The sequence below is a fragment of the Argiope bruennichi genome, chromosome 5 (assembly GCF_947563725.1).
Source record: "Argiope bruennichi chromosome 5, qqArgBrue1.1, whole genome shotgun sequence".
Taxonomy (NCBI): domain Eukaryota; kingdom Metazoa; phylum Arthropoda; class Arachnida; order Araneae; family Araneidae; genus Argiope; species Argiope bruennichi.
This window is the reverse complement of record NC_079155.1, coordinates 129,483,239-129,498,188: the sequence shown is the minus strand read 5'-3', so window position 1 is coordinate 129,498,188 and position 14,950 is coordinate 129,483,239. Positions and strand designations below refer to the sequence as shown.

At 30.0% G+C, this 14,950-nt stretch overlaps 1 protein-coding gene across 1 annotated transcript in view; it reads right to left on the bottom strand.

The window, feature by feature from the left end:
• Positions 1–9,911: 9,911 nt before the first annotated feature.
• LOC129968930 (dnaJ homolog subfamily C member 25 homolog) overlaps positions 9,912–14,950 on the bottom strand; it is a 34,946-nt gene continuing 29,907 nt past the window's right edge. Inside the window, exons 9-11 of the mRNA XM_056083289.1 lie at positions 12,379–12,443; positions 11,686–11,947; positions 9,912–10,088 (exon numbers count right to left, since the gene is read on the bottom strand). Coding sequence (XP_055939264.1) covers positions 9,969–10,088; positions 11,686–11,947; positions 12,379–12,443 — 447 coding nt within the window. The 3' untranslated portion in view covers positions 9,912–9,968. The remainder of the gene's footprint in view (positions 10,089–11,685; positions 11,948–12,378; positions 12,444–14,950) is intronic.

The window sequence follows — 14,950 nt, the reverse complement described above, 5'->3', positions numbered from 1 at the left end:
AAATTTGCTTGTACAATGTATGTGCCGCTTTTAATCAAAAAGCTGTGTATGCTTTAGGACTGAATAAGATATTAAATGTGCTAATTTTTACGTTGAATCTGTGTCATAAATTACGATCCTTCATCTCCAAGCATTAAATTTTTGATACATTGCTCCATTTGCCACACTTTTGCGCAATACTATCTAAACCGACTGTGACGAAGTGAAACCACCTCCCGAATTTCGAAGGGAGCATTAACAATCGGTGAAGAAGGGGAGGGGGGGGGGTTGAGAGATTGGCGATGCGCATCTGCAAACACCCAGAAGCGATCTTCAGGCGGTTGTCTCCGCTGATGGCCGACACCATTAGATGACTCATCGAGCCCCGGGCGTGGAGGAAACCGCAAAAGCCCGAAAGCTTCGAGACAGTTTGCATTTGTTGGTTTATTTTTTTCAGTTGTAAATAGTCCGACCCAACCCCGGATGAACTCTCGTTGAATTCTTTTATTTCTCCTTTGCCTATATCTTTTTTTCTTTTTTAAGTTCTGAAAACATACCATGTTCTTGAAGTATGATTTCGCGATTAGAGCTTTGGGAGAATTAATGCTTTCACACCAGCCATTCTTAGAGAAATAGATATTTTTGATGGACCGTGATACAATTTACTTTTTAATCACGTCATTTAAGTCATTTTCATCTTTCCAACGTAGACTGGAAAAGCTATGATTGGCTGACTAAAAAAAAAAAAAAACAGGGCAATTACATTTATTTGATAAATTGCATTAAGAATCTTAGACTCCTCTCGTCTTCGAAGGATGTGTGTGTGCACTGGTGGGCAGAGTGACATGCAGTTCCATTGTTTTTTGCTGGTCCTCAATTCGAGTCTGGAGAAGTTAGGACGAATAATTTTATATATTTTCCTTCTTTTTTTGTTTTTAATATTATTCTCCAAAAAAATTTTACAGTTACAACAAATTTTTGCAAATCTTTTGCTTTAAAAATAAAATTTTGCTTCGAAATATCAGTAAATTGAATTAAAGTTTTAAGTGTCAAGATCTCGCACATGCGCAGAAATCATTCATTTTCTTAGCATTCTGCTTTTAGACCAGATTCCTTTCGTGTCGGAACTAAGTGGTCTTAATCCTATTATGAATCTTAGACTCCTCGCCTTCGAAGGTTTTGTGGTCTGGTGGACAGAGTGACAGGGACTTTCATTGCTTTTTGATGCTCTTCAGTTCAAGTCCCGAAAATGACGAATAATTTTATATATCTATCTGTTTTTCGCTAATAACGTGCCTTTCTTGCAGAATGCTTTATAGTAGTGTTATAATAAGTGAATTCTTTTGCTTGAATTACTTTCTATTTTTGAATATTTTATGTGTAAATTATTATTTATAAATATATTGGGGTGTCTTGATTTCATTTTTTTAGATGCACCCTTTATTGGCATGTTTTTGAAAGGCTCAGAATTTACTTGCATTAAATGTTTGATTTTTCGATTCGCCTTCCGAGGCGCTAAGCCAACTGGAAAAAAATGGAAAATGCATTACGAAACTCTTTTGCAAATTCGAGCTTTATCAAGTGAAATTTGAAAATCTAAACAGGTCAAAATCTTAATCCTTCCCTTTTCTAGTCGTTAAGCGTGTGCATCGAAGAAATTTTTTTTTTCTTTCTAAAAAATAGAATTAAAAGAGTCACAATAGACAAATATGCTTCAGAATTTTCGGAAACTTCTTTCTTTCTTCGAACAAATCAGCGTAATTATCCTTCACTTGTAATAAAAATTGTGAAGCATAGTTTTATAAAAATAAACGCTAAAAAACTAACTGTATTTAATATTTTCAACAGGAACTACTCATTGATAAGATGTGTCCAGGGTGATAATAATTAAAGTATCATTTTCAGAGGGGAGAGGGACAAAAGTTAGTAAGAACGACAAATCTGGGGGAAGTTTATTTCAGAACCTGGAGAAACAAATGCATACTACAATTAAGTTCCAAAAGAGCTCACAAGGAAAGTTTTCAAAAAGTCACTAGTGTAAACATTATTCTACCGTCTTCATAAGGAATATCAGTTTTGAAGCGTAAAATTGCAATGAAACAAATAGATTCCAGGAATGACTTAATGGTCAAATACCACTAATCCAAATGTATAAGTTTAAGTATTCTAACATAAAGGTTGTTTTCGTTAGATATTTTTTCTTTTTACCTGCTTATTCTCGCCTTGCCCTTAGCCTTTCCAGCGTAAAGCCATTGTATCTGACTTTTTACATCATTATATTTTATCTTGATGTAGTCGATTCATACTCCCTCGAATGTGTCGGGGATTTCTTGCACTTCTTGATATTTAAGTTATAATATATTAAGTTAGTAACACAATAACAACGTGACTGCCCTTTGACTTTTTAATCAATGTATTTAAAAATTCAAAACTCTTAAGAGAGAATTTTAAAATGTTTTTATGCAAAACTATTCCTCTTTTTCATTCAGTACCTCAAAAAAAAAAAAAGATCACATTTTTCTATTAAAAAAAAGGTTATCAAGTGTCTGCGCTAAATGTCATATAATTCAACATTCAGTTACATTAGTTAGTTTAGAAACATGCGCATTCATGTTTTTCATGAGGTAGAAATGCCATATTTGACTTTACTAGATATTTGTCCACAAACAAATAATAATAATAAAAACACCCTTAATTTTTCGTAAAAAAAAAAAAAAAAAAAGATAAATTCTTTAATGGATTTGGTAGCAAATTTGTCGAATTATTAAAAGCCAAACTGGCATACTAAATTTTATTTATTTATTCATTATTACAGTTTATTGTGTTTAATTGTATTCAAAGAGCTGGACAGAAAGTCTTCCTCTGAAACGATTTCGGTTAAAAATTTGACAGAACAAATTTGCTGTGAATTCCAGATTTCCTCTTGCTTATCTCAAAATATTTTCCACTTATCGCGTTCACAGATGTACACAATCTTAAAAAGATTCCGATCTAAGGAAGTCTGAAATGCGGAGGTTCATCAAAATCTCGAATACGAAGATTTTAAAGGCGACAATATTCTTTTTCTTTGCATACCTCGTATACGAAAAAGCCCAAACTGCGCACTTTGTCTACAGTTTGGCCAAACGAACAAAACCCTTTATTTACAAACACGCATAGCTCTCGTGTTCTAGGAGATGTTTGTCATTGTGAGGCATATCTGTCTGGGCGGGGGAGGCATGGGTTGCTAGAAAGAAAACCAGTGCAGCTCTTCAAACATAGGAACGATATAAGTCGGAGATTATCAGTGTCACGTGATGTCTGAATGGTTTTGCACGATTAGGAATGAAAACAGTTTCAACACAGCAGAAATAATGTTGATACTCGAATTGGTTTAATTTAGAGCTCTTGATTAGGTTGCATCTCGTTATGAAGTATGAAACTGAAAAACAGCTCAAATCTCCCTTTCCCGACTTTCTTGTATACTATCACAACGTGGTGCGTTTCTCTCAACCGTCGTAGCATAAACCGTCGCATAAAATTCCAAAAAAAAAAAAAAAAAATCTTGCAAATTCTCTAATAAATGAGAATTTATGTTTTTGACATGTTTTTCTCTCAACCGATTTAAACCAAAACGTGACATAGAACTGTAACTGTAATCACAGAGTCACATACCAAACTTGATGTATTTAAGTCATTGCGTTTTTGAATGATCAAGTTTACATATTCCTGAAAACAATGATAGACAGAAAGTCAAACCCTAGATGGATTTCGTCCCAAATTTAATACATATTTACGCTTTAGATGCTAAATCTGTGTATTAAATTTTATCCGACAAGCTTACTTCGTAGTTATCATATTAACTTAGATCCGAACAACCGGACAGATAGACTTCTTTTAAAAGAATTTGCCCAAAATATGATAGAAATAAAAAATTTAATCCAAAGACTACATACTAGATTTCATTCCTCTGACTCGAAGCATTTTTGAGTTGTCAAAGGCAGTGAGAATGTACTTCTCACAATCAGGGAGGTATAAAACGTGAAGATTCGTTAAAATCTTGAGTACAAAGTTTATGATGATTACAATACATTATTTATACTTTATATACGGAAAAATGAAATAGACACAATGTAGTTCTTCTGTAGGATGTCAATATATATTCGAATTTGAATTCCAGTTGTTTCATTTAAAAATATTACTTCGTACGCACACACACACACACACATAGTCTTTTTTTGAGCACCAAATGATTAAAAAAATGCGCAAAAAGATTTTAGAAATTTTGTGGAATTTTGAAACAAGAATTAAAAAAAAAAAAATACTTCATCTAACGTGAGATACGAGCCCTTAAAATTCAAAATTAAGAACAACATGCACTATTCTTTCCCCTTATAACAAGACTTCGTCTCAATAATTATAATGATAATTCTACTCTAAATTTCTTCACTCCTATCCGATTTCTGATATCGAAGTTTGAATTGAAAAAAAGCATTTATGCATTCCTATGGAAGATTATCAGTATACATTCGAATGCTCCAGCTTATTTCATCAAAAAAAAAAAAAAAAAATGCTTCGACTCAACAATCTTTTCTTCTTTGTTTGTTTGTTCTACCAAATGATAAAAAAAAATGGATTAAGCATTTTTAGAAACTTTGTGAAGTTTTAAAACAAAAATGAGAAAAATATATTCTTACACAATGCCAGATTCGAACCCGAAATTTCAAAACCAAGATCGACATACCCATACACTAAGGGTTCGTCTCACTAATTCTAATCTCCATTCCTTCCTTACCATCCGATATCTGAGATCAAAGATTAAAAAAAGTCACACTGCATTCAGATGGTAGGATATTAGTGTATATTTAAAATAGAATTTTATTTGTTTTATGCAAAAATATAGCTTTATTCACACAATACTTTTTTTATTTGTTTGTTTGTTTTAGCAAATAATATGGAAATAAATAAAAAAAGTTTAGAAATTTCATGGAATTAAAAAAAAAAAGAATGAAAAATTATATTTTCATCCACTGCGAGATTCGAGCCGGAAATTCCAAAAAGAAGACTGAGAGGCAGTGCGCTGCACGTATATAATGCTGGATCGTCTCAATAAAGATGAAACTAATTCTAGTCTCCATTCACTTATTCTTAATCGAGTTACAGGATTAAAGTTTGGAAAAAACACAATGTATCAGTGTAGTTTCGAATTCGAATTGTTTTTTTTTTCCCCAAAAATTTTGCTTTATATCCAATACTTTTTTAGGTTGCACTAAATCATAAAAAAATGGATCAAAAGATTTTAGAAATTCTATGGAATTAAAAAAAAAAGAATGAAAAAATATACTTTCACCCACTGCGAGATTCGAATCAGAAATTCAAAAAATAGGATGAACTTACACTTCACGTTTCTCTTACACCATTAGACCGTCCCAATAGTTGTGATGCTCAACGCATTCTTTATTCAGTCATAGCTATACGATTTTCGAGATGAAAGTTTGAAAAAAAGGCACTATGTATTCTTTTGGTAGGATCTCAGTCCATTCGAATGCGAATTCTAGTCGTTTTATCTAAAAATATTGCTTCTTATCCACAGTTCCCAACTTATCTAATAGAAAGCATGATACAACTCTTACTCGATTAAGAATAGGTCACACTCGATTCACGCACAGGCATTTGTTGCTGGGAGAACCCATCCCTTAGTGCACAGAATGCCGATGCCTATTGTCAGTTGAGCACTTTCTTATTGATTGCCCGCAATTCATTTCGCAACGAATCCGTTGCTTTCAGTCTTCCTCTGCCATTTTGAACGATATTCTTCATAAAGTTAATCACCCACATTTTTTTACTTTCTTAAAAATGATCGGTTTTTACCATTTGTTCTAATTAAAAATAGCTCAATTTTAAAGTTTTTGTTTTTTACCGTATACCATAAACGTTGACAAGTTATGACAAACGATAAGATTTTATCTAAGAGTTTATAAATCAAAGTTTTAATTCGTACCATACGTTTGGCGCAGCATAATCAAGAATGTGTCACTAAACTCCACGAAATCAAACTATCCACAGTCTTTTATGGTTCAAACAAATGATTATGAATAATGGTTAAAGAGATTTTAGAAAGTTCGTGAAATATTTAAAAAATGCTTCCGCTGACTATGAGATTCGAACCTGAAATTCCAAAAGTAAGAAAGATATACATATCGATTCTCCCTTGTTTTACAAATTCGCCCAATATCTCTCATTCTGATTCTATTTTTAATTTTCTCATTATTATCCGACTTCCGAGGTCGAAATGAGCGAAAACGCACAAAGTATTTCTATAATAGAGTATCAGTGTACATAGGATGAATGAAATGCACTTTTTACAGACTTTTAATAATTTCACGTACCCTGTAAAGTACTGGAATTTGAGGAATATAGAACAAGAAAGGAGGGAAATGCAATCCCTCCTTTCAAAATTTCCTTTAAATTAAAAAAAAAAAACAGTGCTCTAAACAAAATTTAGAAAAATAAAATGAAAGATGTTTTAAAACTTCTGGGTTACATTCCACCAATCTACAAGAACTTGGTTGTTGAACCTGGAGAAATTGAGGAAATGTCATAAACTAGATTCTGTATTTCTGACATGTGCTGCTTTTACATATATTATTTTTCTTTATCATTATTTCTTTTACATAATAATAATTTTTATAATAAACAATATATTTTCATAACTACCACTATTATATTTTAACTGTAGAAAATAATAAAAACCATCTTATTAAATTTAAAAAGTCATAATGGAAAGCATCATTTGCCAAATCTCATGACTGAATATCTCTCTAACATTGGATCAAAATATTGCCACGCCACACGATTTTCAAAGTTTGTTAATGAAGATAGCTAATTTACAAAGGGAATAATAGTAATAGCGTTATAGTAATGCCATCAATGTCATATTGTTATTTAGAATTGCTCAAATATTACTAAAAAATAAAAAAAAAACTTTATATTTTGATTTTAATATTTGATATAACTTTGAAATCGATATATCTCAGAAGAGTAGAAATGTGGTTTGGCCCTTTCTTGTTCCGAACAATTCGATTCAATATACTTATTTTTTTTTCCAGACTCGGAGTTACCTGAAATGAGAAAATTCGCTCATGTTTTTTTTTTAATGAATTAGTGACGTATAGCTGATAATCTCCCTCTCTCGCGATTAGCGCTGTTTTTATTATTTAGATATTTAAAGAATTCTGTCGGATGCCAGCGCCACTTAAGATGCATTGCGGCCTCTGTTATAATCTTTCCGTTACAAAGATATAAAAAAAAAGGTGGCTCGAAAAAATTCTTGCTTTCAAAATTTGAAAGAACTAAAACAATCGCTGCCCAACTTTGGAAGGCAGAGCAATCCTAACTAATAAAAATAGAAGGTTGCACTAAAACAGATTCGAACCAAGAATGGTATCAAATGCTATCGCCACACGAACAACAAATCATACGAGTTCTAGATAACAGGCTCTCAAACTGGCGATGAAAAGACACGCTTTGGGAAATTCAGCTGCGGTTAATACTTGGTACATTAACAGAACACTTTTAGGGTGTTCACGGCAATAGCCATTCAATTCCGAGAAAATAGCTTTCGGCATAGCTTGCGGCGAAGCCTGCCAACTGTGTGGGTTCAATTCTGTGTAAATTGTTAAAATTTACAATTTTAAAATAAACTACTACTTTACAAATATTTTTAATAGCATCTTATTCTTGAAATAATCACTCACCCATTTGAGTTTTGAATAAAAAATGAATTTGAAACGCATCTTTAACGTTGATAAATAATAACCATAGTTACTCTCATCATGAAGGCACAAGAAATCGTGCAGCTCGTTTATTCATAAATTTTAGAAATTTTTTTCTGCGTTTATTAATTTTTAAGAACACACAAGAATTTTAATTATCGTAAAAAAATATTTAAATATCTAGCTCATTTAGTAAAAGTGTTCATCGATTCACAGTTTCTGTTGCAAAGCAGATCTCCTGAAAAACAACTTTAAAATGTTGGGCACATGCCTATGACTAATAGTTTCACTTTGTTTAATGTAAGGTCCCAAACATTTAGAAGGAAATATGAAATAAAAAATGTTGATTTTTTAACCATAATAGTAATTATATTCATTATTTATCACCATTAAAGTTGTCTTTATAATTATTTAACTATTTAAAATCGAATTTTATTTATAATTCATTCATTATTTAAATAATCAGTTATTTTAAGGATAACACCGCTATTTTAATTTAAAAAGAGTGCTAATTGTTGATTTAATTACAAACTATATATATATATATATATTCCATATCTGATGCAAACGAAATCCGTCAGGGCCAAGATGCTGTGTGAAGTTTAGCAAATGGATTCTAGTATCGAAACCGCCCTTGTCGTGTGACTGGGAGACAAAAGTAAGATGTCCATCGCAATATTCTTTCAAGGCAGGTCGCTAATGTGATAACTTAACAGTATATAAGCGATACTGAAATTTATTTTCTCGAAAATAACTGGATATTGTAGTTTAATATTTTAAATGAGTGAATATGTTATATAATTTGTACATCATCCCACAATGAATTTTCAAACTTCGCTCCTCTTGTGAGTTATTTTTAATTAATTCTGTATCTGATATGAAAAAGTCAAAATAATCGAAATTTATTTTGCTAAAATCAGAATTCAAGCAATGTGAGGACAATATAAGGAAGATTATTCAAGTATCTATCATTAAAAATAAACAAACTATTTTTAGTTCCTGCACCAAAGAAATTGTTTAAGATTTCTTGCCAACGGACGGAATGTTTGAAATTTCGTTTACAGCTCTTGAAATTAGAATTCTTATTTTTTGAGGGGGACACATTTTTGTATATGAGATAGAAGTGTTGGAACTATTGAAAATAAGTAAATGTTTTCATTTACATTTTTGCATGCTGAACTTAGGGTCATTCAAGTACACTCGAAGATTGTTTTCTATCTGATGTCCTCCTGATTTTTCAAAAATTTGGAATATTTTTATTTCTAATACTGAAGCAAAAAATAAAATGAATGATTTAAAACAATCGAAATAAGAAATCAAAAGGGAAGATAGCAATAGTTGCTTCTGTTTTGGGAAAGTAGAAAATCAGTCCTTAAAAAAGTTTACTGGAGAGAATCTACAAAATAAGATATGAACTGCTGCAGGTTTATTAATGACCATGCGAATGCAGAAATTACAAGGAAATGCGTTTTTGTGTGAAAAGAAATATCTGCACAAAAGAGAAACTCAAAAAAAAAAAAAAAAATTATTTCTTTTGTCTGTTTATTTTTTAATCAAGAAGTGGCAAATTTTTCATTAAGCGTTTCATTTGTTTGTTTTATAATATAAAGACATTATCAGAATGTGAAATTAATTTCTTCAATTTCAATAGATGCTATTCAAAAATAGTCCTTTAGACATGAAAAACAAAATTAACATCACCGGGAAACAACAACTGCTTTTTAAATCAACAGTACACACATCAAATATTTTGAAAATTTTAATCAAAAAAATTAATTACACCTTTCTTCATTCCTTGTTTGGAGGAACACAATGCTAAAGAGTTGGAGTGGGAATCAAAAATTTAAATGCAGCATTTTTAACTACAATTTTTAAGTCTAATTCAAATTGCTATCAGTGAGAGAATCTATAATGATTCATGGATCAGGAAACTAAAAAATAAATAAGTGACTGATTTTAGTGACATTATTAGAAATGACATCAAAAGCAAACTGGTAGAAGAAAAGAACTGTCATCAGAACTCTATATTTTACAGTCTAATATTATATTTAAGTGACAAAAAAAATATAAAAATGATTAAATGTCATGTAAAATGTATATATGAGATTAAACAGCATGGATCTATCAATATTTTGCTTTTATTTAAAGAAAAAATTTGGACAATAAATACTATCAATAAATGATGTAGAGATGTTTTATTTCAAATTTATACAAAAAAATTCTGGTCATCAATTTTTAATCTTCAAATGTTATTTGTCTGTGACCTTGATTCCTCATCATCCTTCTAGTAGTTTTATAACGAGCACTCTCAGCATATTTTGCTTTCAAATCATCTTCCTTTTTCTGTTTCCATTTCTGAAATAAATTTAAAAGTGAAGTTGAAAATCCTTCTTATCATTCAAAAGGGTAAGTTCAGAAACTGCAAAGATTATCTTAAGGAAGTAAGTTTCTTTAGAAACATTATTGATAAAGGCTATTGAGAGGCTTTCAATCTATATCAAACTGCATTGCAATTGCAAGTCTGTGCAAGCTGGTCAATTAGTTTCCTTCATTTGCAAGATAGACATTATAATTAGGGAAAATAGCAATGGGGATTTTTCAGAGTGGTGATAATCTTTAAGAAAAATTGTATACTACCATTAACTCAAATTTGTTTATTCATATAATCATTATGTTTATTCATTTATCAATCAAATTGTCACTTACTAGTATTTAAAAATGAATATATACACAATGAAAATAATATATTTCATAGTGCAGAAAAATAAAAGCATTCCACAAGAAAAAAAATTTAATAAATAATAATAATGTAATATTATCAAATAATAATAAATAACATAGTACTATTATGATAATGTAATTTGTAATTTTATAATTTTAATAAAAATACAAATGTATTAAAAAAACTATACTCGAATTTACTTAATTTGAGCAAAAGTGCTGTAATACAGATACCCTTGTGTTTGTAAATTCACATTTTATTTAAGACCAAATAATTAGTTTTTAGTCCTTTCTTTCTCAACAAAATATACTGCAGTTTCTAGGAAATGATCTATGCTCAAGGAATTGACTTGTGGTATAATACCTATGCCCATGGCATACTCTGTTGTGTGTAATATACTTGGGATATTGAATACATTCAGAAGTTTGCGTAACATTTCTCTGCAAGACAATTTACTATTGGATGCACTTTCCTCAGTTATGTTTTTCATTAAATTTAGTGTCTAATTGGTGGGTTTATGTATCTAATTTCTTAGTCATAATTGAATAATTGGAATTACCATGTATTGACAACTAATTCCTATTTCTTCCTTTCATCAAAATCTAGTAAGAAAGTAAGATTTTATTGATAGCATATTCTAACCAGAGCGACTAGTTTTGTTCTCAAGTTTTTAAAGAAAACAATATCTATCAAAATACTACAACAAAGCGTTCGATTTGAGTGTAGATTGTGGGAAAATCATTTTCTTCAAATCAGATATTTGAAGAAAATGAGCCTAGTAATCAATTTAATGCTCCCACTATAAATGAGAAATAATAAACAAAAACATGAATCACAGAATGTTTCAAGGAATACTTAAATATTGTGATGATTTTTAAGTATAAAGTGTGTCTCCTCCCCACTCCACAAGGGGTGGATCCCATTCCTTGTGAGAAAACTAAAAGCAAAAATACCATGCAAAATTGTTTATTTTCAAGGAATAGAACTTGAACTATACCTTTTTAATGGGGAAAAAATTATGTCCTGTCTTTCAAAGTTTATACACAGCTAAAGGCCTGCATTTTAGTTAACAATAAAGTATTTTGCTTCATTATATAGGTGTTCTTACAATTGGTTAATGGAATTTACTTTCTGTATACTTTAAAAATTATACTAATAAATTCTACTAAAATAAATAAATGTTAATAACAGAATTAAATATTTTTATGGAAATTTTTTTTAATAACTTACTAAAAAATTATCTTTAATCCATAAATTTTGTTCAAAACATTCCTCTTTTTCTTCATCGGGAATGGCTTCCCACTGCGTCTGCGAGCATTGCAAGTGCTTTCTAATGAGATACTGCTTTTCTTCCTCTCCATACTCACACTTCATGATATTGAACTTCCAGAGCCATCGGACATTCCAGAATACATATTTTGCTATGGTGTATGGTAGACAGAGTAGTTGAATCCACAGCACATCACAGAGGCTTGGCTTTGAATAGCCACCCCTTTTGGAAAGGTATTTATAATAAATCGGAAATAAATAAAATAATATTCGCTTAATAACAATAATACAAAATGACATTCTAACAATGTTATTCCAAGTAACAGAACTTCTGACAGACAGTTCAAAATAGTACAGTATTGTGCTCCAAATAAATGCCTTCATTCAAATATTTTATGCTATAAGTGTACTATGCAACAAAAACTTTTATCGGTATAATATAATATCATAGTCTAAATTAAATAATAATACAGATTAAATTTCCATGTACATATTTTTAGATTTAAAAAATATTAAATGGGAGAGGAATATGCCATTCAGCTAGACAAGTAAAATTATTAATTTTGTTTGGCTTGTATTATAATGTAATGTGGAAGGAAATTCTGAATAGCCTTAATTTGAAAGAAATGTTTTAGGAACTTGGAATTAAAATACCTTATATCAATTCTTTCTTCCAAAATCTTTTTTAAAATTTCTTCGGCTTCTTCTTTTATTTGCTCCTGTAAATTTTAAGTAACAAGAGGTGAAAAATCCATAAAAAAAATTACAAAAATTAACATATGGATCAAGCTTTTTTTTTTTTACTCTGATTACAAAATGTTAGCATAAAATAACCACTGAAAGTAATAATATAAAAGTTTCATTATTGTATAGTTCTATTCTTAAAGTCTCCCCCACCCCGATTGCCAAATACAAAAGTCGTCCAGAAAGAAAATTCCTCACGTTGCCAAAAAATGGCTCAACAGAAAGCACAAACCGAGTGTGATTATCGGATGCTACTTCCGACATTAATATAGCTGAAATCAATTCTCCCGCCGATTGTGAAGTTAGTGATAAAAAAAATCCACGGAACACAGCAGTGTTCGAAATATATCGTCAATTCAGAACAAAGGCCGTTAACAGAGTTCTGTTGATCCACGAAAACAATCGCCCGCCCGCAACAAATAATAATAATAATAAAAAAATCTGGAGCAAAAGTTAGCTGTGAGTTGTTCAGTCATCCACCCTGTAGTTCAGATCTTGCTTCCAGCAAATTCTATTTGTTCTTGCTCTTTTAAATTGGGTTCACTCTATTTCACAAAGAGCAGAGAATGAGAAGAATGTGTGAAATGTATCTACATATATTGCTTGAATTTTCAATTCATCACACAGGTATTGAGAAACTTTGTGTGCATGAGGAAACATCCCACAGATGTTTGACAAGCCAGCTCAAAGTTTGAATCTCCTTTCCATGAAACACCCATGGAATTAAGCAGAGCATCGAATTCAAATTAGACCATAACAACAGGACTTTTCAATTTTCTTTCTCAAGAACGAGATGCAATTACTGTAGAAACATTCCAAAAATTAATGGATATCCATGCTTCTTCAAATAAAGCACATAAACAAATTTTGATAAATCAATATTTTGTCAATACTTTTTTAGCACCATTAGAGAAAAATAAGAGCATTAATATAGTATTTTGATTTAAGATATACTTGTTATAATGGAATGAATGAAGTTAGGTATTAATTTAGTTAAGTATATAATTTATGAAATTTTTTTTAGAAAAATCTTAATAAAGCACTTTTATTGCATATCTAAAATATTACTAACTATTATTACATGGCAAATTCACTAACATTTCAATTCTTTGACATGAAATACAACAACAACAACAAAAAAAGGTTACAAACTTAAGTAAAAAAGCTGGTATATATATATAGATCATGCTAGTTTTATAAAATATGTAAATAAAAACTTTATTACTTTTTTTAGAAATCTTTCTCAAACTCTTTATATTTGTTCAATTTTCACACTAATAGCTTTTCTCAACTTATTAGATTTTGTTAGTAATGAAAAGACCATGACTTGCTGAACAAGTGCATTATATTCAGTTTTAGCAATTTTTATTGTTAAAAAAATTGTTTTCCTTAAAAATTTCAAAAAAATTAAATTCGCATATTTTTTATGTGAATCTCAAAGATTCCCAGAATCACATTTTTTATACCAAAGATGTATATTAAGTACTTTATTACACAATTAAATATTTTCTTTAACCATAACAACCTCTAAGCAATATTTTGAATGGACTGATGTTGATATTATTCTCAATTCTTTAATAATGTTTAATGAGTAAATTCTGCCAAATTGCTTTACATATTTATAGAGTATACATTGTGAAACATGCTATTCATAGACTAAACATCATGAATCATTCCAATTTCTCACTTTAATATTTTTATCAATGTTGAATTCTCTTAATCAGATGCTTGTTCTTGAGAGAGAAAAAAATGAAAATAATTTTTTAAACTACACACAGTTTTATAACTTTATCCTCTTCAAATAAAGGATTTAAAAAAATTTCAGCTGATCTCATTTTACTGCCATTAAAATTCTTGAAAGGTTGCTAATATGAAGATCATTTATATAGTCCATGAAGAAAATGTACTCCATACAAACAGCATCATAATCATATTCAGCTTTTTATCTCTTATGATGTAAATAAAAAAGGGTATGTTACTAAGTTTTGCATCCAAAAGAACATTTTTTACTGAAAATCCTGAATCTGTGTATGCACTTTTGAAGCTCCCCAATGAATTAAATACACATTTTTCTGACATACTGTTAAAAGACTCTAAAACTTTTCTTGCACAAAAATTTCTTGCAGTAAAAATATTTAAATAAAGTACTATTGATGATTTACTAAATGATTTATTTTAAAATATAAATAATAAATGCTTTACAAAAAAAGTATATAAAAAAAAGCATGCATCGAAGAGCTTCTAGTCAGTTTAAAAAACTCTCTCATATAATTTTTACATAAATACATAAAACTATAAAAAAAAGACTTTTGCCTGTATAAACAAGCACAAGGAAATGAAAGAAGAGTGAAATAAATGAAAGAACTATACTTTTCCTATACTATCAGTATTTTCACTAAACTCATATAAAAACCTTTTTCACAGCCTTTCAGATTCACTGAAACCTATTGAAAGATCAGATACCCTGAAGAAGTGCCACTTC